General features: G+C 50.0%; 1 protein-coding gene across 1 annotated transcript; it reads right to left on the bottom strand.

Moving 5' to 3' along the window:
* Positions 1-22901: 22901 nt before the first annotated feature.
* Positions 22902-26513, bottom strand: LOC307115466 (phosphofurin acidic cluster sorting protein 2-like; the record flags this gene model as incomplete). The annotated part of the gene is made up of 1 exon (XM_079798675.1): positions 22902-26513. Exon 1 carries the CDS (start codon positions 26385-26387, stop codon positions 22902-22904), a length of 3486 nt encoding a protein of 1161 aa, XP_079654801.1. The 5' UTR covers positions 26388-26513.
* Between the last annotated feature and the right edge of the window lie 794 nt (positions 26514-27307).

The following is a 27307-nucleotide window of genomic DNA, read 5'->3' as shown; positions in this document are numbered from 1 at the left end:
AATAGAGTGAACTGATTTTATAAGAACAACATGTAACATGACTTGGAGCATTGCTATCTGATACTCAGAATTTACTGACAGAGTAGAATGGCAATGGGCATAGCTAAAGGGACAGAAGTAGGGAAGAAAGCAAATGCAGTTGCTGGAGCTAGAAATATTATCTGTGCTGAGTCCTTCTTTCTATATCACTTCCTTTTTCTTAGAACTGGAGAGGTACAACATGAAGAGCGCTCGAATCCAACTCATGTTTCCTCCATGTGACCATATTAGCATCTCCAAATGTTGTATCATAAACCAGCGAGTGAGATACAAGATGCCTTAATGAGCCAATTAATTAGGAGTCGTTTATTGCGCACGCGACCCAGAGGGAGGTGTCTCTTCCAAATCTCTGAGCAACACATACAGGAAGTTTTTCGTATTTATACCTTTCGAACTTCTTTGCAGATTTTACAAAGGGCTCTGTGTGAGTTATTGTTACAGACAGTTTTTAATCTTGGATACATAAAGAACATTTGGCATAAGAATATGGGAATTATTATCAGTATTAGTCCATTATGTTAGATGGCTAGCTTGCAAGGTCAGACAGTTAAGTTTATATTTTTCTGTTATTCAAACTAAAACATTATTTTATAGAATAAGAGACTGTCTAAAAAGGACAGTTTGCAGAACAATGGACTATCTAACAATAGTAGAGAATTCAAACAGCGGTTTTGTACAAGATGGAGGTTACTATGCTTCATAAAGACCCCTTTACCTTTTTTTCCACAGTCCTGATCTAGAGAGGTATAGCATGGTGACAAAAGATTGCAAGTTATTTAAAGTTTGGCTTCAGATAACCTGGGACTGAATTTGAGCTACGTGGACCTGCACAAGTTTTTTTAATTCTCCTACCCCGAGTTTTCTCATTTTAATGACCCCCGAATTAACTTCATGTGTGGAACAGGTTCCAGCAAAGGATAAAGAATTAAACTGAGATTTGAGCTGTTCCCTAAGAGAAAGAGTTTCTAGTTTGATTTCAGCCAAGTTATATGCCTTTTGAAACAAGTAAACAAACAAAACCCTAACATTTTATGAAAAATATAACATAGCCCAGTTTCCATAATACAATATTCACAATGTCCAGGAATCAATAAAAGTTATTAGACATATAAAGAAACTAGGAAACAGGAGCCATTCTCAAGAGAAAAGACGTTCAGTGGAGACACCCACGAGGGGAATTAGATGTTAGACTTACCAGAGAAGGCTTTCAAAACAGCTATTATCGCCTGGCTGGCATGGCTCAGTGGTTGAACATCAACCTATGAACCAGGAGGTCAAGGTTCAATTCCCGGTCAAGGCACATGCCTCGTTTGTGGGCTCAATCCCCAGTGTGTGGTGCACAAGAGGCAGCAGATCAATGACTTTTTCTCATCACTGATGTTTCTATTTCTCTTTTCCTCTCCCTTCCTCTCTGAAATAAATTAAAATATAAAAATATATCAAAAATAAAGATAAAACAGCTTTCCTCCATGAAGTAAAGAAAAATGTACAAGTTATAAAATAACTTCACAAAGATGAATGTGTTTTCCAATATTAATAATTTGAAAAGTCTGTGCAGACTTTTATGCTAGCTCATCAGAACTCAATCATGTGGTCATAGAAAGTGGATTAATTATAAAAATATTAGCAAGTAAGGTCAATATTGGATGGCAAAGAGCTTACAATGTTAAGTAACCCAGTATATTTTTTCTACAAAAATGTGAAATTATAAACACTTATTGCCTTAAAGTTATGAAGCAAAAATTTTGGCAACCATTAAAATAAAGCACAGTTACCATTTTCTCCTGTGTGTGTGTGTGTGTGTGTGTGTGTGTGTGTGTGTGTGAAATAACAAGTATATAAACAGTATTGTTAACTATAGACATAGTGATGTTCAATCTTCAGAAATTATTCATCTTGCAGAACTAAATTTTGCAGCCTTTCACCAATATCTTCCCTATCCCTTGCACAGCCAAGAGGCTCACAAATGATATTGATGTTGGTGGTGTGAAAACCACATTTTGAGTAGCAAGGCTATCAAGGAGATAAAGGACCAATATTCAGAAAATTATTAGTCTTTGAATAGAGAAATTGAAGAAGATAAAAATAAATAAAAGCATATATGGTAGTCATAGTTAGAAAGAAATTAACACCATTACAATTGTCATATTACCCAAACCAATCTATAGATTCAACGTAATGCCTATCTATAGCATTTTCACAGAACTAAAACAAAGAATCCAAAAATGTATATGGAAGCACAAAAGATGCCAAATAGGCACAACAGTCTTTAGAAAGAAGAACAAAGTTAGAGGTATCAGGCTACCTGATAGCAAACTATTCTACAAGGTTATGTTCATCAAAAGAGCATGGCACTGGCATAAAAACAAAACCCTAAATCAGTGGAACAGAATAGAGAGTCCAGAAACAAACCCACACCTATATGGTCAATTAATATTTAACAAAGGCAAGAATGGGGTAGAGACAGTCCATTTAATAAATGGTGTTGGGAAATTTGGACAAATACATTTTAAAAAGGGGAACTAGACCACTTTCTTAAACCATATACTAGAATAAACTGAAAATGAATTAAAGACATAAATGTAAGAGGTGAAACTATAAAACCCGTAGAAGAAGCTGTAAGCAGCCTGGCCGGTTGGCTGAGTGGATTTGAGGGTTGCCCCAGGCATCAAAGGTTGATTCCAGATCAGGTCACATGCCTGGGTTGTGGGCTTAATCCCAAGTAAGGGGGTACAAGAGGCAGCCGACCTAAGTTTCTCTCTCATTGATGTTTATATATCTCTCTGTCCCTTCCTCTGTTTCTAAAAATCGATAAAAACAAATTTTTAAGAAAACATAAGCAGTAAGCACACTAACATTTGTCTTAGCAATATTTTTTTCTGATCTATCTCCTCAGGCAAGGGAAACAAAATAAAAAATAGACAAATGGAACTACATCATACTAAAAAAAATTATGCACAACAGAGGAAACCATCAACAAAATGAAAAAAAAAACCTACTGAATTGGAGAAAATATTCACCAATGATACATCTGATAAAGGGTTAATATCCAAACTTTATAAAGAACTTATCCAACTCAACACCAAACAAACAAAAAACCCAACAAACAAAAACACACAACAATCCGATTTAAAAATGGGCAGAAGACTTGAATGGACACTTCTCCAAAGAGAACATAAAAATGGCCAATAGACATATGAAAAGATCCTCAGTCTCACTAATCATTAGAGAAATGCACATTAAAACCACAATGTGGTATCACCTTGCACCTGTCAAAATGACTACCATCAATAAATCAACAAACACCGCTGGTGAGGGTGTGGAGAAAATGGAACCCTTGTGCACTGTTGGTGTAAATGCAGATAGGTGCAGAAAACAGTGTGGAGTTACCTTAAAATATTAAAAATGGAACTGCCTTATGACCCAGCGATTTTACTTCTGGGAATATATTCAAAGAAACCTGAAATGCTAATTCGAAAGAATATATGCACCTGTATCTTCATTGCAGTGTTATTTGCGAGAGCCGTGATTTGGAAGCAGCCCAAGGGTCCATCGGTAGATGAGTGGATAAAAAGCTGTGTACATTGACACAATGGAACACTATGCGGCTGTAAAAAAGAAGGAAATCTTACCCTTTGCAATGGCATGTTTGGACCAGAAGAGCATTATGCGGAGTGAAGTAAGCCAGTTAGAGAAACACAAGTATTATATGACTTCATTCATATGTGGAATCTAATGGACAGTATAAAACAAACAAACAAAATAGAAACAGACTCCTAGATAGAGAACAGACTGGCAGGTGTCAGAGGGAAGGGGAGCAGGGGGAGGGGGCGGGGGGGCCGGGGGGCTGTAGAACTGAGTACAAAAAAGTTGCGAAGGAAGCCCTGGCCAGTGTGACTCAGTTGGTTGGGCATCTTCCTGTGCACTGAGTTTGCTGATTCCATTCCAGGTCAGGTCACATGCCCAGGTTGCTGACTCGATTCCCAGGAGGCGGTGTGCAGGAGGCAGCTGATCCATGTCTCTCTTATCAATGTTTCCATCTCACTACCCCTCTCCGTTCCTCTCTCTCTAAAATCAATAAAACATATTTTAAAAAAAACAAAATTCATTTATCAAAAACTTTAAAAACACATTTTTAATACTTAATACATGTTAACTAAGGGAAACATCTGAGTTTATATTTTTATACTCTGCACACTAGAAATGGTTAAACGCTGCCTGTCCAAGAAAAGAAAGATTTTAAAGGTGTCTCAGAGACCCAGGCATTTCCCTATGGTTTCTGACCACTCATATCATAATTCTCAAAGTGCTCCATACCCCAAGGTAATGTAAATATTTAATATTGGGGCCTCTTTTTTTACATATAATCTTTGACTCTTGGGGATTTTCCCTCTTAATAAAACTTAATTTTATTCAAACCAAATCAAATTCAGTCTTGTCTTCTCATCAATTATGTTGTCAGATATGAAAGGCGGCATGTGAAGTGATTTCAGTTCAATGAACACCCAAGGTACGTAAATCCATAGACACACAGAGAGATGAGGGACTGTCAGGGGCTGAGAGACATATTCTGAGAGGGACTGTGATGTGATGTGATGTGATGGTTACCAGAAATGGTGAATCTGCTTAATGACATTGAAATTGACACTTTGAAGGATCACAGAGATAAATGTTATATAATTTAAATTAACTTTATTTTTAATAGTATTTATTAAGTTTTATTGAAAATACATTCTATTTTACTCAGTAGTATAAGAAAAACACAGTAAAATTCAAAGTATATGTAAGATAAACACAAACATTTTGAAAACTGCTATTATTGGGGAGGGGAAGCCCTCTCTGCCGTGGCAGCTGACACAGGCTGCCGCCCAGGACCTGGGACCACAGGCCTCGCAGGAGCTGAGGCAAGTTGCTCACAAGCTGCAGGTGGTTCCGTGTCTGGAAGTTCAGTGACAGCCGTGCCTGGAGCTCAGGAGAGGGCACCAGAGTTGGCGTTTCCTCTTTAGGTGTTTCTTCATCTTGCTTTGAGTTGCTTCTGTAGATCCAGGAAGAGAACATGTTACACCATGACTGTCCTTCGTGTGCCTTCCAAGGAAGGGAACCTCCCATCTCCATCACTGAAGTCCCAGTTCAAGCCCCCACCCCGGGAAGTCCTCCTGACTGCAGGCCATGGGCACTGACCTGAGCGGCTCTGTGCTCCTGCCTAAGCCCAGCCTCTGGGGGCTCTTCTCTGTGTGGTCCAGCCCGATCCCATCCCCACTCGCCCACACCACCAAATCCACATGTACAGCTCTCTTTGACTCTTTCCCTTTTTTCTAGAAGCCCTCAGACCTCAGTCCTCTTGCAGAAATTCCACCATATGTGGGATCCAGGGTTTTGCCAGCTTCTCCAAATCACAGCCCCATACTGCCCTCAACGCCCTGATTCCAAGCCCACTCATGTTTTGTGCTGGTCCAGAGGTCCACCCTCCTCTTCAAAACATGGGAAGATGCAGCGATACATCAAGGAGGCCAGAAGGATGTCACATCAACTCTCCTGTGGACACTACCTGCCTGTGCAGCCCAGTGCAGTGGTCAGAAAACAGTGGCTCATGAGCCACACGCGGCTCTTTGGCCCCTTGAGTATGGATCTTCCACAAAATACCATGTGCGGGTGATATTTACACGTACAGTGCAATTGAAACTTCGTGGCCCATGCGCAGAAGTCGGTTTTCGGCCTGGGAAAGTCTATTTTGAAGAAGTGGCGTTAGAAGTTTAAAAAATTTGGCTCTCAAAAGAAATTTCAATCATTGTACTGTTGATATTTGGCTCTGTTGACTAAAGAGTTTGCCGACCACTGGCCTAGTGTGACTGAATCGCTCCCGACTAGCAGGAAGCTCTGCAGTGCAGGCTTGGGGTCTGCTCTGTGCACTGGATTATGCTCAGTGCCTAGAGACGTGTCTGTACCTGGCAGGGCTTCTCATATTTGCTGAATGAATGAGCCCTAATCAGATAGCTGGGTGACCTTGGGGCCCCAATGCTCACCACTGGGATTTCTAACCTGTCTTCACCCAGGAGAGGGACCCCTAATGGACTCTCCAATCTCTTTATCAAATGAGAAAAGAGTTTAGCCCAAGGCCCGGATGAAAATCACAAATGAGGCAGAGGCTTCATCAAGAGGAAGAGAAAATGACCAGTTAGCACAACCACAGCCCCTCCAGCTCACTCTCCACTGTCCAGGCACCCAGACAACACTTTCTAGGGAGAACCCACCTCTCCCTCCACCCGAGTCCCTACAATCACCCTAGGAAGCTGGGCCTAGGCTCTCCCCATGTTCAGAGAATCAAACACTCAGAGAGATGCAGTGACCTGAAGACTCACAGCAAGCAGGTGGCTGAGTGACCACTGTGCTGTGGAGGGGCAGGACTCACCTGGGACATGGTTGGTCCCACCACGTTGGTTAGTAGCACATGTTCTGTATGAACACAGAAGGGTGGCTGGGGAACCCACCCAGCTGCTGCTCCTCGGACAGGTGCAGGCTGCGTGTGACTGCTGCTCCTCAGAGCAGTGCGGGCTGCGCAGGGTTGACACTCTTCAAACATGGGCGATCTGCTCGGCAGCTGCTGCTCCTTGGACCAGTGCAGGCTGCTCTGGCGGCTGCTGCTCTTCAGACCAGTGCAGGCGGCTCGCGACCATTCTGTTCCTGGTAAGGCGGCTGGCTGCTCACATAGCTGCTGCTCTTTGGACAGGGGATGGGCTGCTTGGTGGCTGCTTGGCGGGAGGGGGGGGGGGGGGGGCGGGTTTGAGCTGTATGTGTGGCTGTTGCTCTGCTGATGAGGGCGGGCAGGTCACCCAGCTGCTGCTCCTGGACCAGATGCAGGCTGTCTGTGGCTGCTGCTCCTCAGACCAGTGGGGGCCGCGCATCATTGCTGCTCCTCAGATGTGGGCGGTCTGCTCATGAGGCTGCTGCTACTCGGTCCAGGGCGGGCTTCTGGGGCGGCTGCTTCTCCTGGAATGGAGGCGGGCTGCTTGTGGCACTGCTGTTCCTTGGACAGGGGGTGGGCTGCTTGAGGGGCTGCTCCTCCTCAGGCGGAAGTGAGCTGTACCTGCAGCTGCTGCTCCTCAGACGGGGGCGGGCTGCTCACCAGCTGCTATTTGTTGGACAGGTGCAGGCTGAGTGTGGCTGCTGCTCCTCGGACCAGTGAATGCTGCGCGGGGTTGACGCTCTTTGGACATGGGCGGTCTGCTATGTGACTGCTGCTCCTTGTTCCAGGGCGGGCTTCTCGGGTGGCTCCTTCTCCTTGAATGAGAACTGCTGTTCCTCATATGGGGGGTGGGCTGCTCACAAAGCTGCTGTTCCTTGGACAGGGGATGGGCTGCTTGCGTGGCTGCTGCTAGGTTGTTGCTCCTCTTCAAACATGGGTGGTCTGCTCGGGTGGCTGCTACTCCTCGGATCAGTGCGGCCTGCTCTGGCGCCTGCTGCTCGTTGGACCAGGGTGGGCTGCTCATGACGCTGCTGTTCCTGGTAAGGTGCCTGGCTGCTCACATAGCTGCTGCTCTTTGGACAGGGGATGGGCTGCTTGCCCTGCTGCTGCACCTCCGGCAGGAGTGAGCTGTACCTGTGGCTGCTGCTCCTGGGATGAGGGTGGGCAGCTCACCCAGCTGCTGCTTCTCGAACAGGCGCAGGCTGTGTGGCTGCTGCTCCTCAGACCAGTAAGGGCTTCCGCTCTTCAGACATCTGTGATCTGCTGGTGTGCCTCTGCTCCTCAGACCAGTGCGGGCTGCTCTCAGTGCTTATGTCCTAGTTCTGGGGCGGGCTGCTCATACAGCTGCTGCCACTTGGACAGGAGATGGGCTGCTTGCATGGCTGCTGCTCCTCGGTCCAGAGCGGGCTTCTCTGGCAGCTGCTTCTCCTTGAATGGAGGCGGGCTGCTTGTGGCACTACTGTTTCTCATGGGGGGGGGGGGGGTGGGCTGCTCACAATGCTGCTGTTCCTTGGACAGGGGATGGGCTGCTTGCGTGGCTGCTGCTAGGTTGTTGCTCCTCTTCAAACATGGGTGGTCTGCTCAGGTGGCTGCTGCTCCTCGGATCAGTGCGGCCTGCTCTGGCGGCTGCTGCTCTTTGGACCAGTGCGGGCTGCGGAGGGCTGACGCTCATTGGACATGGGCGTTCTGCTATCTGGCTGCTGCACCTCAGACCAGTGCAGGCTGCTCGTAGTGCTGCTGTTCCTTCTACATTGGCGGGCTGCTCATAAAGCTGCTGCTGCTTGGACAGGGGATGGGCTGCTTGCGTGGCTGCTGCTAGGTTGTTGCTCCTCTTCAAACATGGGTGGTCTGCTCAGGTGGCTGCTGCTCTTTGGACCAGGGTGGGCTGCTCGTGACGCTGTTGTTCCTGGTAAGGTGGCTGGCTGCTCACATAGCTGCTGCTCTTTGGACAGGGGGTGGGCTGCTTGCATGGCAGCTGCTACTTGGTGGGGTGTGAGCTGTACCTGCGGTTGCTACATCTCTGCTGGGGGCAGGCTGCTCATATAGCTGCTGCTCGTTGGACAGGTGCAGGCTGCCTGTGGCTGCTGCTCCTCGTACCAGTGCAGCCTGCGCACGGCTGTGCTCTTCGGAAATGGGCAGTCTACTAGTGTGGCTGTTTCTCCTAGGTCTGGGGCAGGCTGCTCAGGCAGCCGCTGCTCCTCGGACCAATGAGGGCTGCTCAAGGCGCTGCTCTTAAGACCCACAGCACAGCGCTGAAGTGGTGCTGTGCCCCTGCCACCACGATCTTCATTGGCATCGGGGGCTGGGAATTGTAGTGAGAGTAACTGTATCTATGAGAGGATGGTGCTCGGGACACTCTCATGGGCCGCTGTCAATAAACTTTTCTAAAGAATCATAAAGGTTATCTATGTCCTTCTCCACCTCAGGGACATTCTCCAAAGACGCCTCCCCCAGGTCCAGGTCTTTCTTCCACATTTGGACCTGGCACAGCCACGCCCCAACTTTCTTGTTGGCATCTTGTTGCCTGGCCTTGCATGGCGGACTTACTCTTTCTTCCTGCTGCTTCTTGGGTTCTTCCACTTTGAAGTCCTCCTCATCCTGGTTCTGCCTGTGCCCGGGATCATGGCTGACCTGCTGTTCAGAGATGGTTTCATATTCTATTTCAGAGTAATGAACCCTGGATTTGGCCTCCTGGGAGCTGTGAATGAGGTCAATGGACTGGCTGGACAGTGAAGAGATGGTGACTTCGGCTACGTGGGTAGATGCCTCCCTGATGGTGGTGTAGAGGCTCAAAACCTGGCCATCCTCACAGGCTCGCTGCATCACCTCAGCCATGTCGATGGTGCCCATGGCCAGCGTCTGGTAACCCAGGATGGTCTGGTTTTCAAGAAGCAGCTTCTTCTGCAGCATGATCTGCAGCTTGTTGCCTTCCCTTTTGATGGAGTGGGGGTACTGCAGGGAGAAGGTCAGTGCCAGGTCGGTCTTCACTCGTCTCCTGGGAGGCAGCACAATCTCATCAGACCTGAGGACGAACTTTGCGTCCTTAATCCTCACGGCAATGACTAAGGAGGTCAACTCCTTGGCCAGCTCCTTGCGAATCAGCAGCTTGGTCAAGGTGAGGCTGCATAGCCTGGGCACGCAGGTGGGGTTGGAGTAGTCCACCTCCCAGGCTCCAAAGAGGTTCATAGGCACCAGTTTTTTGCATGCAGCTGGCATGCTGTCTAGGCCAGCAGATGGTGATGAAGCTGTAGCTGCAGGCCCCATAGAGGTCTTACTTTTACCCTGTGTTGGGAGAGGGGGCACATGCCATCAGAGGCAGCTCATAAACTGCCAGGTGGGTTGGGGGCTGCAGCTCAGACTGAACCCCCAGGCACTCAGTGATTGGTGGCAATAGGTGGGGCAGGAGAGACCATAGGGACCATGTGCTAACCTGGCGGCCTCGCAAACTCAGAGACCTAAAGTGACCACAAAGGATGGTCTGAAATGAAAACTTTTAAACTAAAATAAAAGCAGTTTATGGTGGGCAGTCACATCCTAGGCCTGCATCTTCCCTGACTGGGGTCAATCTTTACCTTAACTGAGTCTATTTTCTTTGTGCATCTAGAATAACATATCCTCGGAATGTCAACGTAATTTTCCTTTTTTCAGACCCCTCCAAGCACAGGCACCGCTCTGCTCTCTGCAGAGACCACACATCCCCTCATTGTTATTGGGTTCGTTGTTGACTGTTAACTACCCTGCACACACCCAAGTGAAAGAAGTACGTGTCTACCATTTTACTGTTCCTCCAACCTCAGAGTTTTCCCCACTTTGCTTTCTCCTGGCTCCCTAATCTATCACCAGAGGATTTCATGGGACCCACGTAGGTCTCCTGTTTGAATTTTAATGTATAAAATAAGGTGCAAAGCTGCCATTCTCCAGAGCATTATCTCCATCCGTTGAGATTTTGTTTCCTGGAAATTGGTGACACTTTGGCTCAAATAAACTCACAAAAATTCTTCACAGGTTTGAAAATTTCTTACATTGACATGAAAAAGATACTTGCAGGAATTATAGGTGAGGAATGATGAAACACATTAGTACCTTAGGTTATTTCTTAGCAGAGAATGGACATCACCTCCCTGTATTAACAGCATCAGTCCTGGGATTTCTGACAAAACATCTCATTCTAAGATGAGAACATAGAGGTTTTTCTGGGGTGAGAGCATCTGGATATTAGGAAAAGTGGCGTGTTCAGGGCAGCACCGTTGACATGGCAACAGGAGGGGATCACGTCCAGGTCCCACAGCAGTGAAGAGATGGATCGCCAGCCCTGATAACATGTCCCCTTCCTGGTATGTTGTGCAGCCCAGGGAGACCCCAGCTCCTGACCGGGAGGATCTATGGGGATGTGGTCCCCAAGGCAGCAAAGGGTAAAGCAACAGACTTGGTACCTTGAGCTCCACCTCCTTTTGGGAAAAGCATCCCCACTAATTACCATGATGTGTAAGAGTGGGAGAAGGTGTGTAAGGATTGTCAGGACAACTTGGACACGTGGAAATGGGCATTCGAAAGGGAAAGTCTGGCTCTAGCTGGTTTGGCTCAGTGGATAGCACATTGGCCTGCGGACTGAAGGGTCTTGTGTTCAATTCCGGTCAAGGGCACATGCTCGGATTGCAGGCCTGATCCCCAGGAGGGGGAGTACAGGAGACAGCCACGGGAAGTTTCTCTCTCATCATTGATGTTTCTATCTTTCTCCCTCTACCTTCCTCTCTCTGAATTAAAAAAAAAAAATATATATATATATATATATATATATATATATATATATATAACAAAAGGAAAGTCTGTAGAAAAATGCAAAAATACTCGTGACTGAGCATAAAGTGAAAGGGTACAAAGTCTCCCTTCTGATATTTCCAAAACTTTGTGGACAGTGACTTTCATCTTATCTAAAAGGGGATAGACATTGAGAGTGGGTTGGGAGGAGATGTGGACACAGATTCCTTTGGAAATTGGAATCTGGGAGAGATCTCTGGGGAGTAGAAGGGAGCCTTCTCAAACCTGAGGGCCTCTTTGACTGCAAGAGGTCCTGGAGTCTGGGTCAACCCAGCTGCGACACTCACCCTGCGGCCGTGCTTCATGCGTGAGGAGGGATGGGGCACCTGTGCCTCCTGCAGGGGCATGGAGTTGAGGACCCCATCTGTTGGCTCCGGTCCATTCTCCTGTGCGGAGCTCTGTAAAGACAGTTCCCAGTCACCAGGAGAAAGCCTCAGAGTCCTGTTTTGCTGGTTCTGTGACCCCTGTGACCCTCCATTCAGGACAAACACACACACACACACACACACACACACACACACACACACACAGTGTGATCTGCTGACACCTCTACTGGTGAGGAACAGGCATGACAGCCTGAGGGCCTAGGACTCCCATTGGCACAGATAAGGGACCCCTCTGGAAGCCCATCTGCCTCCATCTGCCTGCCCTGTCCAGGGTGTGACCGTGACAGGACTGCTAGGTTATCCGAGACCCAGCAACTTCTTTCTGTCCCGGGGGTATGTGGGCTGCACAGGGATGGCCCACAGAGGTGGCCTAGCCAGGACTGGTCTGACTCCGGCCACCTTATGTTACCTGAGGCCATATTTTTGAAGATAGCCAGCAACGTCGGGGACGAGGGTTGAACCAACGCCTACACCGACTGAAAAAGCTCTCAATGTGGGGTCTCCGGAAGCAAGAGCACCAATCACCGGGAACACAGCAAGGGAACATCTTGCACTGGCAAATGCCTCGTGGCAAGTGAGCTGCCTGTGGGGCTAGAGGTGGGTGCCTGGTTACAGGGTGTCCAAGTTCTATTGGATAGTGACCTCAGTACCTGGGATTGTCTTGCCTCAGTCCCCTCATCTCATGACAGCTATGCAAATAGTCCTGTGGGTGCTGTCTGTGGACCCCTCTTTTCCGTAAAACACCTGATCTATACACAGTGGCACCAACACACCCCTCTCCCCAGCACCTTAGAACTTCTGGTTGCAGCCAAGGTCCCAGATTTGAGGAGACAGACCTGGGCTCAGACTCAACCCCTCATTCTTACGTCTTCTGGATCCTGGATAAGTCATGGTGCCTGTCAGGGCCCGTCTCTCTCCTGCCTGCACAATGGGTTATGCAGCAAGTGCTTCGTGGGGCTGTTCAGGCTCATGTGGGGAGTAGCTGGAAATTAGGAGGAGGACTGTCACATGGAGGTAGTGCCTCCAACCTCCTCTCCCTCCTGTTGTCACCTCCTCTGTGTCTGCTTTTCTTCTAATCCTACCCAAGATCATTACTGAGAGAGGGGGGGATTAACTTATGCTGGATTACAGAAAAATCCCCCAAAATTTCCATAGTGTGTCACTATATATTTTCCCACATACCAGTGCTAGTGTGGGGGGAGGATGCTCAAATTGGAGAGATCCATCCTTCTGTGGTCACTCAGAAACCCAAAGTTCTTCCATCATGGGCATTCTTCCTCCCTACCACCTCACCCCCATGTACTTCCATCAGCCTGAGGGGACAGGTCACAAAGAAGTGCATGCTGGGGGATTGTATCCGCCAGGCCTGCCATGGCATTCATCAGCCCCTGTCCTCTCCCACTGACAACGGCAGCTCATGTGCCATCCAGCTGTGCGCCCAAAGTTGGGTGAATGGATTTGATGAACAATTAAAGTTCTCTGCCACCGTGAGTAACTCATTTAGTACTAAGGTGCTATTCACCTCTTTACTGAGGGTTCACCGTATGCCAAGCGCTGTGCTAAGAGCTGGATGGAGATCTGATTAAGCAGCACCTTGGCCTAGAATGAGCTTCTGATCTAAAGAAGGAGGTAAGACAAGAGGTGCCGGCATTTTAAGGGAAAAGAATAGGGTGCGTGTGCTCTGGAAGGTTAGTGAATATTCCACATGTGGAAGCTACCTGGAGCTCACAGCAGACGAACTGCACTTTCAGAAGCAAACAAGATGTGGTTGTCCAGAAGGTGGGCAGCAGGTCAGTTACGTGCAGTGTATCATAAGAGGAGCTATGCAGCCATGCAATCATGGGTCAAAAGTATTAAAGTGCAGGGATAATATTCATGTTAAATGAACGGGGAGTGGGAATATAGGGTGACCCCATATTTGGAATAACTTTGTATTTGAATGTAGATGAAAATTTGCAAATAGGTTGAGGGTAATATTCTAATCTTCTAAACTGTTTATTGTTTAATCAGAAGCCTTCCATCAACATGCTTTGGTTTTTGTACTATTTTTTTCAACCAGACATATGGCACTGTGATGTAGGCCCATTGTCCCCAAACTTCCCTGCCCCCGCCCTGGAGTCCAAGGGCTGGGACCTTGTCTGCCTTTTCTCTCCTGGAACCCAGGGCCTGACTCAGGAGCTCAATGCAGACTCCCTGAAATGCCAGACCTGGGACAAAGCATGTGTCTTCCTAGTGTGAAATGACAGGACAATGACTTCTACTAGAAGGCACCCCAAAATATTGACTCTAATCGATTTTATTTTGGTCTAAAGGCAAGCCCAGGCAAAGGCTCAGTTTGGTGTCTGCTTCTATTGCTGACAGAACCATGAGCCCCACAACACGTGTGCCATGTCTCACTCGTCCACTGGAGGGCAGTGCACTTGCAGCTCATGACAATGACCTTGACCCACTTCCAACTTAGACAAGTTCGCCTTCTTCAGAAGATGCTTCATGAACTTCAGGATTTCTCTAAGGAATATTCATTTGATTTTCTTTCTTCAATTTAATATGGAAGCTAATGTAAATCCCCTCTAAGTAACAAAAATAAGATGATCCACTGCCTGGCAGCTGTCACCTGTGACACAGACATGTACAATCATGTGTCCCACCGTGTGTGCACCTCTATCCCTACCTCTCTCCCTGCAGCCATGTATAAAGATCTTTCTCTGTAAAGTGTCTTTGACCTTACATGTGATGTATCAGAGACATCTGTCAATCATGTACCTCCATCTTGGTGATTGGGATCTTGGGCAGCAAGTGGTCCACTCATAAAATCATGGAACAGACTCTGAATCCTGGGAGACCTGAGGACAGTGACCGGCAGGAGATCTCAGCAGCACCAGGCTGGCTGCTTGCACATGTCTGGTTAGAGGTGTGTGACTGTGCGAGGTCTATACCCCCTACAAGTGTGTCTTCTGAGATAGGAACCTGCAGGTCAGTTTTTTCACTGATGCAATCCCCAAGGCCTAGCAGGGGCACAGCAGGCATCTTAGTACTTATGGGAAGAAAAGCCTGTGTGATTGAAGGGGCTTCACCTCCAGGCTCAGCAACTGTCCCATAACCTGAAGTCTGTGGCAGTCACCATCACCCCGCCCACCCACCCTCAGCTCAGCACCTGCTCTTTCCACAGAGAAACGAGGCTGTTCTGACTTGGCCCCTCTCCCTCCCTATTGGAACCTGAAATTCTGCTCACTGTCAACTGCCCTGTTTGCCCCTTTCATGACCCAGAGGAACTAGGCCCATCACCCTGTCACCCTAAGCTTAGATATGGGGCTGTTCTAAGAAAATGACTTGTCCCATATTTGAGGAAAGGGACAAGAATGAAGACATGTTCAGTGTTCTGAGTTTCTGTCCTTGGTTGGGGCACAGCCATGTACTGCCACCATCAGAGCCACGGAGGGGCACCCTTTTGGAAAAGCCAGTCAGCCCAGCTCACCCCGAGGCCTCCAGAGACGCAGAGTATCAATAAAGTGTCTCCTCTCCCAGATATGGCCTCTTTGCTGCTTTTCTTTGCCTACATTTGCTGTCAAAACTGCCACTTCTGGGCGAGTCTCATTGTGGGATTTGCAGGGGGGATTTACCCAGGAAGGTGCCAGCAGGGTACGCTCCCTCTGGCCTCCAGCATAAGTGACCCTCTCTCTCAGCAGGGCCTTTTGTCCACAGCTGCCCCTGCTCCCTAGTACAGCCACGTGCCAGGTCCCAGGGGTGAGCAGGTCCGCATCTGAGAATCCGGGGACTTCAGTGAGGGAGCAGGAGCCCAGGTATCAACACGGCGCCTCACGCCTGCCAGATTCTGCCCCAGCATGACGCTGAGGACAGAGGGGAGAGGGCACCAGTGAAGCAGGGGCTCCGTGGAGGTCATTGGGGACACGTGGGCACTGGGTATGAGACACTCAGCTGTGCCGAGAGGCCTAGAACGCTACTCCTGTGTCCTAGGCTCCTGAGCTGTGTCCTCTCAGTGTGCATCTGTGTGTATTTAAGACGGTGTGGCTGTCCCTCTGGAGGTGAGAGAGTCACCCTGTTAGCTGAGCTGATCCTCACAATGGTTTGTTAAAAGCCAGGAGCTGGGGGCCTGGGGAAACCACTTGATGATGGTGCTCCAAATGTGAGGAGTAAAGCTAGGCCTGGATTCCAGACAACCTTGGGGTTCCCACTGAGCAGACAGGACTAAAGGGGAGCAGGGAGGAGAGGGCACTGAGGAAGAGTGGAGAGCTCATGCTGAGCATCCGAAATGGCCGGTCCCTTTATCTGTCATCGGAAGGGTCATGTCATCACCGTTGGACTTTTCAAGGTCATAAAGGTTGCTCAGAGCTGAGGATTTCAGAAACAAGCAGGACACAGGGGCTACCTGAGCAGCGCTGGCTCTCCCCACAGGTGGGGGTGTCTCCGTGGTGCCAGCAGGCCAGTCAGCACTCACCTGTATACACAGGGCCACCTCCCGACATGCTTCTGTAGCTTCAGAAGCCTCCCTCCTTGAAACCCCATCATCCTGGTATGTCACTCCTACCTCCTGCCACAGTCTCCTACTAACCCCTCAATCTGGCCACATTCTTTAGGGACAAAGTAGGCAACTGTCTCCAAAATCTCCTTCTGTCCCACCTGCAGGAAACTCGGTACTTGTCCATGAGGTTGCCGCCTCCACCTCCTACTTCACTGTCTCATTAGCACCTCAGTGCTGAGACCATCACCTCCCTGCACTTCAGGGACATCCTGTCCTCACCGTACTCTGCAGCTTGTCATCATTTAGGGCATGTCTGACTTCTCCCCGCCTACACCTCACTGTCCCCTTACTATTACCCATTCCCTTCCCCTTCTCATCCCACCTGCTCTCAAACTCAGGAACATCTGCGTCCCTTCTCTCCTTCCTCCTCACCAGGACTGCTGGTCACTGCTAGGAACCATCATGCCAGGGCTCCCAGAGCTGGTGTCTGACTTGTTCTCTGCTCAGCCATCTCTGTTCCTGCCCTGGGAACCAAGCTCCTGATGATCCCAGTACTTGAAACCCCACCCCTACATCCCTTATTGTATCCTGACTCAATTCCGTTTTCTAATTCTTTCCTCTCCCTGAAATGTCTCTCAATGCCTGGCTTGACTGATTAATATCCTATATCTCCACAGATTAGAAATGGCAAGTTCTCTTTAGGGACTCTCTTTGAAAGTGGACACACAATACTTCTCCATAAAGAAATGTCCTCTTCTTGTCACCCTAAGCCCACTTGTGCTATGAGAACCACATGACATAATTATCCTCATATATCTGTATTCCAACGAGAATGGTGATGGAAAAGACGTTAGCACCACTGGTGTCTAGTACTTAGCAGTTCCAGCCCACAGAACTTATCTAAAACCATTTTTTTTGTTAAAATGTATTTCTTCAAATTCTGGTCCCTCCCATCTACTGTTACCAGCAATCCTAAATGTAAAATGACCCATGGCCTCTTTAATCCAGCCTTTGTTTAATCTCATAATGATTCCCTCATTTGCCATGGCACATGAATAATCAGGATAAAGTGAGTAGTCAGATCCTTATTCATCTTCTGGTTTGCTTTTGGAAACCCATCCTAAAGGGCCTTGTGTATGATCCCCAGAGGGGCTCATGTTCTCAATGCTTATGGAACCAGGTCAACCGTAGGACTCCTCACATCCCACTAGAATTTCCTTAATACCCGTGTCAGCCCAGAGAGGTGCTTATCTTGAGGGCATGGAATGTGCCTGGTCCAAAGCTTATTCCCATTAGTCCTGACACATTGCAGCTTTTTCCAGGGCAAGGTGCCTAGAAGGGTGTTAGTCCCTTCTCTCCAGGGTGGCTTGGAGTGCAAAGAGGACTGGTGTAAAGGGAGACAACAGGCTGCACCCACAACCTTGTTCAGCCACGAGGAGTGAGAAAGAATGGCCACTGGGCTCTGGTGAGACCGAAGAGCCTCAGGAAAAAGCCCAGCTGAACCAGAGCTCAGGGGCTGAGGGCACAGAGAGGCTCTGACCCCAAAGGAGATTTGGAAGCGGTGCATGTGGAGGAGGTGAGTGTGGACCCTGGGCCCTAGGACATTCCCTGCCCCTCTTCAGTGCTATGGGCCAACAGAGGAGAGGCTCAGAGAGCTGTTCAGTGTGTGTGGAGCAGGGCGGAGTTTCTGTCCAGGTGCAGGTGGCAGTCAGTGTTCAGGAACTGTTTGCTGCAGGTTAAACCCTACAGCATTCTGCAAAGTGGAAGACAGGGGGTGCTAAAGACCACGCTTTGTCCATGTGCTGGTGGGAGATGAAGTCAAAGGAAATGTGGGTTCTCAGGGGCAACCCTAATGTAAAGGGTCCCTACCCCAATACTCATCGGTCAGTTTCACCCAAAGTTCCATTGTCCTGGGCCTCAAGAATGTCCTATTCATAGAGCAGATGGCTCCTGAGACACTAATTATTCCCAACCTATGACGCATAGTAACACCATGGAGGCACAGAAGAAAGACTTGCACAAGGCTACGAAGGTTTATGGAGTTAAATTTTATAGAATCTAAATTAAATTTATATTTAAGAGTATTTCATTACATTTTCTTTAAAATAGACTGTAGGTTACTAAATAGTATGAGAAAAAATACAGTAACATTGTAACCATATGCAAAATAAACACAAATATTTTCAAACTGTATATAAAGGGGTTGTGGGAGCCCCATCTGCCATGGCAGCTGACACACACTGTGGTTCAAGACCTGGGACCACAGGCCTCCTAGGAGCTGAGGTGAGCTGCTCACAAGCTGCAGGTGGGTCCACATCTGGAAGTGCAGTGACAGCTGTGCCTGGAGCCTGCTCTGGCTCAGGAGAGGGCAGCAGAGTTGGCGTTTCCTCTGTAGGTGTTTCTTGATCTTGCTCTGGAGCTGCTTCTGTAGATCCTGGAAGAGAACATGTTACACCATGACTGCCTTTTGTGTGCCTTCCAAGGAAGGGAGCCTCCCATCTCCATCACTGAAGTCCCAGTTCAAACCCCCACCCCAGGAAGTCCTCCACACTGCAGGCCATGGGCACTGACCTGAGCGGCTCTGTGCTCCTGCCTAAGCCCAGACTCTGGGAGCTCTTCTCTGTGTGGTCCAGCCACACCCCTCCCCACTCCCCAACACTTCCCAAATCCACATGCACAGCTCTCTTTGACTCCCTCCCTTTTTTCTAGCAGAAGCCCTCAAACCTCTGCCATCTTACAGAAATCCCACCATATGTGGGATTCAGGGTGTTGCCACCTTCTCCAAGTCACAGTCCCCATACTCCCCTGAAGTCTCTGATCCAAAGCCCATTCACTTTTTCTGCTGGTCCAGAGATCCACATTCTACTTCAAAATATGAGAAGATGCGGCGATACTTTGAGGAAGAAGTCACATGACTATCCTGTTGACGCTACCTGCCTGTTCAGCCCAGTGTGACTGAATCCCTCCTGACTAGAAGGAAGCGCTGGAGTGCAGTCCTGGGGGCAGGGCATTTGCTGAATGAATGAGCCCAAACCAGCCCCATCTCAGATAGCTGGGTGATCCTGGGGTCCCCCTGCCCACCCCTGGGATTTCTAATCTGGCTACACCCAGGACAGGGACGCCTAATGGAATCTCCAATCTCTTTATCACAAAAGAAAATAGCTTAACCTAAGGCCTGAGGAGAATCACAAATAAGGCAGAAACCTTGTTAAGAAGAAGACAAAATGGCTAATGAGAACAACCATAGCCCCTCCAGCATGCCTCTCCAGTGTCCAGGCACCCAGAGGGCCTTTTCCCAGGAGGAAGCCCTCCTCCCGAGTCCCTACAATAACCCTATGAGGCTGGGCCTAGGTTCTCCCCATGGTTAGAGAACCAAACACTCAGAGAGATACAGTGACCTGAAGACTCACAGCAAGCAGGTGGCTGAGTGACCACTGTGCTGTGGAGGGGCAGGGCTCACATGCTACATGGTTGGTCCCACCCACGTTGGTTAGTAGCAAAGGTTCTGTATGAACACAGAAGGGTGGGTGGGGACGAATGTGGGGACGCTACCCAGGAAGCTGGGCACCAAGGTTTTGATCAGTTTATCAAGTCACTGTTCCTGGGCAGCCTGCAGTATACATTCTCAGCCCTGTGAGGGTCAAGTTTATTTGGAAGCCTGAGAGAGTGGTGTTGGGGTCAACATGGAGGCCCAGGGCTGAGCCTACTGGCCTCCATGTTGGGCTCAGGATGCCCCCATGGGAGGCCAGCCCTTGGCCTCTGGCCAGCCAGCTCTGAGTCTGGGCACAGTGGGGAGCCAGCTCCCTGGGAAGCAGAGTCCTGGCTCCAGGAAGGGCAGGTGGAGAAGGTGAGGACAGTTCTCCCTGAGTGGGTCAGGGTCCAGAAAAACAGACTTGCTCAAAGTTCTGAGGGTTAATAGGGTTAAATTTTATAGAATCTAAATTAAGGTTATATTTGTGAGTATTTCATTAAATGTTTTCTACAATACACTCTATGTTATTAAATATCATAAAAACTACAGTACAATTATAAATATATATAACATGAACAATAAACATTTAACACTGCATCTAATTGGGGGTGGGGGTGCTCTCTCTGCCATGGCAGCTGACACGTGCTGTGGCCCGGGATCTGGCCTCGCAGGAGTTGGGTGAGATGCTGCAGGTGGTTCTTCTGCCTCTTGAAGTTCAGTGACAGCTGGGCCTGGGTCCGGCTCTGGCTCTGGAAAGGTCACTAGGGTGGCGTTGCCTCTGGAGGGTTTTCCTGATGTTGCTCTGGAGCTGGTTCTGCAGATCCAAGAAGAGGACATGTTACCACCCTCACTGCCTTTTGTGTGCCTTCCAAAGGCACACTCACCCACACCACCCCCGGAAGCCTCCGCCTCCTTCTTTCTCGGCCTCAGTGGGCTCAAGTGCTCCACCATGAATGGAGCCACTGGGCCTGGTTTGGCAGGTCAGGGACTGGAAAGTTGAGCTCTATGGAGGCCAACAGCATCATCAGGCTAGGAAATTCCGGAGGTACTGGTCCAGCCAGATGCCCAGGATGCAGGAGATGGCCCTGGGGAGAGAGAGAGGTAGGCAGCAGAGTCTGAGGTGTGCACGTTCCTTCCACATGGCCCTCCCAGAGATCCTTTGCCTCCTGCTCCTGCCCATCCAGAAGCCAGACCTACTCCTTGTTCACCTTCAACCTGGAAGTCCTGACAGAGACGCGCCTGGTCACTCAGGAGGGGCTGGCAAAAAGCACTCCTAACTGACAGCTCTGGATCAATGAGGGAACCACCTGTCCCCTTCTTCAAGGGAACCTGATATGCTCTTTCAGTGTCCCTGTCCCCTCCCATTAGGACTGAGAGGGCTGGTGTCCACCCTGTTCATGTCACCCATTGGCACAGAGTACGAGTTTCAGGAATACTGACCAATGAGCGAACAAGCGAACCTCAGGGCCTTCCTATGACCTCATACTTTAGCTCTTGATCCTACATGCTGCATAATTCACTAGCTGTCCCATGTGGTTCTTTGCCTCCCACTGAAATTCACCTCCCACAGGGTGGGGTACACCTGCCAAGCTGCCACTGAGGAGGTTATACCAGATTGGTGAGCAAGGTCCCAGGATAGGGGTGCAGGAAGGGCTGGGATTAGGAGCAGAAGGGTATGAATTTTCTGAGGGGCTGACTCTCTCACTGAGCTCCCACTACTTGCCCACACCACCCATATCTACATGCAGAGCTCTCTGACTCGTGTCCTTTTTTCTAGGAGAAGCCCTCAGACCTCCGCCCTCTTGCAGAAATCCCACCATGAGTGGGATCCAGGGTTCTGCCAGCACCTTGAATTCACACTCCCCATACTCCCCTCCCGGCTCTGACCCAAAACGGACTCACGTTTTCTGCTGGAACAGAGGTTCACCTTCCTCTTCACAATACGGGAAGATGCAGCCATAGGGAGAGGAGGCCAGGAGGACGTCACATCGGCAGTCCTGTGGACACTACGAGCCTGTGTAGCCTAGTGTGACTGAATTGCTCCCAACAAGAAAGAAGTTCTGGAGTGCAGGCTTGGGGTCTGCTATGTGTGCTGGATTATGCTCTGTGCCTAGAGATGTGTCTGTACATGGCTGGGCTTCTAATATATTTGCTGAATGAATGAGCCCAAACCAGCCCCATCTCAGATAGCTGGGTCACCCTGGGACCCCACTGCTCACCCCTGGCATCTCTGATCTGGATTCACCTGGGACAGGGAACCCTAATATGATCTCCAATCTCTTTATGAAATGAGAAAAGAGCTTAGCCCAAGGTCCCAAAGAGAATCACAAATTTGGCAGAGGCTTCCTCAAGAGGAAGAGAAAATGGCCAATTGGCTCAATCACAGCCCCTCTAGCAGACCTCTCCACTGTCTAGGCACCCAGGAAAACTTACCAGGAGGACCCAGCCAGTCCCTACAATAGCCCTATGAGCTGGCTCCGGGGTTCACCGAGGGTTCAGAGGAACAAACACTCAGAGAGTGCAGTGACCTGAAGGCAAACAGCCAACATGTGGCCTGGTGACCATGTGCTCTGAAGGGGGAGGGGCTCACCTGGTAAATAATTGGTCCCACAGCTGTTGGGTGGTAGCAATGTTCTGTAGTATCAGACAGGAACAAAGATGGGTTCACTGTTCAGGAATTCGACCACTTTGTCTAGCCAGTGTGCCAGGGCGATGTGCACCATACAGGTCTTTTTCTCTCCCTGTGAGGCTGAAGCTCATTGGGAACCCCGAGTATGTGGTTCTGTGGCCAGTTGGCTGGCTGGCAGCTGGATCCTAAGGTTGGGCTGACTGACCTCCACGTGGTAGGGCTCAGATGCCCACAATCAGAGGCCAGCCCTTGACCTCTTGCCACCCAGCTCTGAGGCTGCATACAGGCTGGAGCTGGCTTCCAGGGAAGCAGAGTCCTGGCTTCCAGGAAGGGCAGGTCTTCAAGGCCAGAACCTTCTCGCTGGGAATGTTGGGCATCCTGAGGCCAAAACACATCGCCCATGATTCTCCAGCTCAACACTTCCCTCCAGTGAGGAGCTCCCAGTGAGGGGCAACCCCATTAAGTTCCAGGCTGTGAGCGCATTCGAACCCCAAACGGTTTCTTTTTGGGTTTCCAGGGTGTGTGTCTGTAGTAAACTGAACTGTTCACAGAAAAGCAGCTGGGCCCTTCTGGGCTTGGCCAAGGCAGGGTGAGGGGCAGGGGGAGGGGCAGGGCTAGAAGGTGGAATTGGAGTGTCCGAAGATGCAGATGGGGAAGTGCTTGACGTGGGATGACCACTGGGCTGCCAGCTGGAGGAATGTCACGTCGTTCCACTCCACATCGTCAATGATGACCGGCAGCATGTTCTGCTGGTGCTTGGCCTTGCAAACCAGGCGACTGATGCCATTGATGCACTGGCTTTTGGACTCAACATCTTCGTCCTTGGTTTTCTTGGGCGCCTTCTTCTTCTTCTTCTCCTTGGTGACCACTTTCATGCACATGGCGGGTGTTGCTGTGGCCTCATCACTGCTGGGCAGCCTGCTGACCTGGACAGACTGGAAGAAGCACTTGAGTGTGTTCTTGGCGGTAGGCAGGTCTTTCCTCTCCGCTACTCTCTTCGTGTCTATTGGCTGGGCTGCCGTCCAGTAATCCACCTGCAGTTCCATCATCTCTGCATGGACACTCTGGCTGGGGGAGGACAGGCCCCCACTCATTGACGGGGGGAAGAGGGTGTTGGATGAGGAGGCCGCATAATCTGAGTCTCCTGACATGGCTGAAGATGGTTCCACTCTTCCAACCATCACTGCCCCCACAAAGGGAATGAGCTTCTTGGAGGACTTCTCGTCAGGGCGCTGTTGCTTAGACATGAGCATGGCCTCTGCGATGGGCAGCAGGTAGACACAATTGGCCCCCACGACATACTCTGTGATTCTCGACACAACGTCCTGTGTGTCCTGTAAGATGTTCAGAGAATCCAGGTTGTTGAACATGTCCGACCAATACAGGTCCTGGAAGAAGTTATGGTAGCGGCAATCCATGGAGCCCAGGTAGCTGGCCAAGGGGTGGGAACCCAGCGGGATGACCAGGAAGCGCATGTAGTCCAGCCATTGGGGTGGCTGGTAGGACAGCTGCTCCACGAAGACCCCCAGCACAGCGCTGAAGTAGGGCTGTGCTCCTGCCACCGCGATCTTCACAGGTGTCAGGGCCTGGGAAGTGCAGGTGCAGTATCTCTGCATCCAGGAGATGATGATGCTGAAGGCCTCCTGGACGTCATCTGTGGAACAAGTGCACACCATGGGCAGCGTGTGCCCCTGCAGGATGTCCGAAAGTAACTGGCCCGGCCAGTCTGAGGTGTTGACCAGGATGATGTTCTCAGGCAGCTTGTCGTGGGAAATGAGGATGTTGTTTAGCTGGTCACACACAGGCTTCCTAGGGATCTGCCGCTGGCTCTGTGGTTCTGGGTCCTCGTTGTCCCATCTGTTGAACCATTCATTCACGGATGTGTTACATCCTTGGTGGCCAGCCTGCTTCCTCTTGGACCTGCTGGAGGGGATGACTAGAGACTTGGTGAACCGCACTATGGATGGCAGCTTCCTGGTGAACCAACGCCGGGCAGAGGACTCTGCCTCCCCACTGTCCTCCAGCTGCTTCCTAGGGGAGCGAATTCTGTGAGCCTTTGAGTCAGAGCCACTAAGACTTGACATGCTGTCAAAGTATCGCCTGAGCTTGGGCTTTGGGGTGCTGGGGACGCTGATATCGTCCTCCATGTCTAGGCTACTCTCGCTGGAACTCTCCACAATGTCATACCGACGACGGTCCAGGGCCTTCTCCACTTTGGGGACATGCCTCACCAGGGCCTGTTCTGAGGACATGACCTCCTCCGACACTTTGGCCTTGAGAATAGATGCCACAGCTTTCTGGTGGTAATTCTGTTGCCAGGGCATGCACCTTCTTCTTACTATCAGGTTCCCTTCCTCAAAGTTATGCTCCTGGGACTGCCTGTGGGCGGCACTGTAGCTGGCCGCCTGCTGAAAGAAGAAGCTCTCAGACGGGCCCACAGAGTCGTTAGGCGAGGTCAGGGCCGTGGTGCTGGCCTGCCTGGCACTGGCCTCATGATCCATTTGCTGGCTGGACGGGGAGGCCATCTGGATCTTGTCCACCTTAGTGGTGGGTGTGCTGTAGGCCACAAATTTGGAGTCACTGTGGCTTGGCTGCTTGCCTCCCGGGGCACACGTGTTCCCAGGCAGATGGGCCAGACTCAGAGGCTCCTTTCGGATCCTGGTGCTGTGGAGGCCCCGCATCTCCATCTGCAAGCTGGAGTCTGACAGGCCCTCCATGCATGGCCTCAGTTTGGGCCTGGGGCTGCTGAGGACGCTGTGATTGTCCTTCATGTCTGGCACGCAAGACAGGCTTTCGAAGTATGGCCTGAGCTTAGGTGTGGGGGTGCTGAGGACGCTGTCATCATCCTCAATGTCGGGGCCACTGTCACTGGGGTTCTCCAGCATGTCATACAGGAGGTCCAGGTCTTCCTCCACCTCCAGAACATGCTCGCCAGGGTCCTGCTCAGGGTCCAGGACCTCCTCCAACACTTGGACTGTGTGCAGCCATAACAGGACTTTCTCATGGTAGGTCTGTTGCCCGGTCATGGTCCTTCTTCTGACTTCCGGATTCCCCTCATTGAAGTCATCCTCCTCCTGGTCCTGCCTGTGGGTGTCATTGGAGCTGGCCTCCAGCTGTGAGAAGAAGTCCTCACACTTGCACTCATAGTAGGTATCCGAGGACTCAGCCTTGGGACTGGATTGCCTGGCTCTGTCCTCGTGGTCGATGGGCGGCCCGGACAGGCAGGTCATCCGGATCTTGTCCACCTTGCTGGTGGGTGTGCTGTAGGCCACAAATGCATTTTCAGTGTCACTTGGCTGCTTGGCGCCCAGGGCCCATGTCTTCTCCGGCATGTGGGCCAGACTCAGAGGCTCCGTTTGGGTCCTGTCACTGTGGCTGCCCCACATCTCCGTCTGCGAGCTGGAGTCTGACAGGCCTTCGAAGTATGGCCTGAGCTTGGGACTGGGGACGCTGAGGACGCTCTCATCATCCTCCATGTATGGGTCACTTTTCCTGGGGTTCCCCATCATGTCACACCGACGGCCCCTCTCTGACACTTTGGACCTGTGAAACAGCGCCAGGACTTTTCGCTTCACGTTTCCTCGTATTGATCGCCGCTGCTTCTTTGGCTTCTCCTTCTCAAAGTCAACCTTGTGCAGGTCCTGTCTGTGCTTTCTACTGCAGCTGGCCTCCCGATCAGAAAAGGAGCTCTCATCCTGCCCCTCGGTGTAGTTACCTGCAGACTTGGCCTTCGGGCTGGCCTGCCTGACACCGTCCTCGGGTTCGATGGGCTGACTGCACAGGGAGGAGATCCAGATTTCGGCCACCTTGGTGGAGGACTCCTTGACACTGCTGTAGAGGCTCAGCATCTGGCCACACTTGGGGTTTTGCTGCATGACCTCAGCCATGTGGATGGTGCCCTTGGCCAGTGTCTTGTACTCCAGGACGGCCCTGTTCTTATACAGCTTCCTCTGCTCCAGCATGACCTGTAGTTCGTTGCCTTCTCCCTTGAGGAAGTGGGAGTACTGCAGGGAGAAGGTCAGCGCCAGGTCGGTCTGCACTGGTCTACTGGAGGGCAGCACAATCTCTTGGGACCTAAGGATGCCCTTGCAGTCCTGCATCTTCAGGGAAATCACGACAAACTTGAGGTCCTTTGCCAGCTTCTTGAAGATCACTAGCTTCTTTAAAGTGAGACTGCACCACCTGGGCACGGAGGTGGGGCTGGAGTAGTCCACCACCCAGGTGGCGAACAGCTTCTGGGGTGCCTGTGTTTTGAGCACTGTGGATGTGCTGGCCAGGCCCACATTTCGTGAGGAAGCTGCAGCTGCTGGCACCTTACCGGTCCTTTTCCTACTCAGGGTTGATGGTTTTTCCTCCTGTGGTGGGACAGAGGAGGGACATGATTGGTGACAAGAGGTGGGACATAAGTGATCGAGTGTGGAGACATAAAAAGTGGCCACTCGCTAACCTGTGATTAGGTCAGGGAAGGCCTGGGTGGTGGTCTTTTAAACTCAGAGACCTAAAGTTGTCACAAAGGATGTCCTAAAGTTAAAACTTTTTAACTCAAAGCAGTTTATAGTGGGTCGCTATGTCCTAGGCTGGAATGTTCTCTAAAAAAAGGTCAATCTTTACCTTCACTGAACCTGCCTATTGTCTTTTGGAATACAAGAACATAGCTTTAGAATGTCAAAGGAATTTTCCTTGTTCTGGACACTCTGTGCTCTGCGGAGACCACAAATCCCCTCATTGGTATTGAGTTCATTATTGGCTGTTCTATCCTATATCCACCTATGGGAAAGAAGGATGTGTCTATCATTTTACTTTTTATGCAATCTATCAACAATGGATTTCATGCAACCCACTTTTGACTGTAATATCTAAAATAAGGTGAAAACTGCCATTCTCCAGAGCATTATTTCAATCCATTGAAATTTTGCTTCAAGGCAATTGACAGTTTGGCTCAGATAAAATTTCAATAATTGTTCACAGTTTTGACTGCTTCTTACATTGACATTTACTTGGCACAATACAGCAGGATCTC

The sequence above is a fragment of the Cnephaeus nilssonii genome (genome assembly GCF_951640355.1).
Source record: "Cnephaeus nilssonii genome assembly, chromosome: 19".
Classification (NCBI taxonomy): domain Eukaryota; kingdom Metazoa; phylum Chordata; class Mammalia; order Chiroptera; family Vespertilionidae; genus Cnephaeus; species Cnephaeus nilssonii.
Note: the sequence above shows the minus strand (reverse complement) of the source record. Positions and strands in the feature narration are given on the sequence as shown.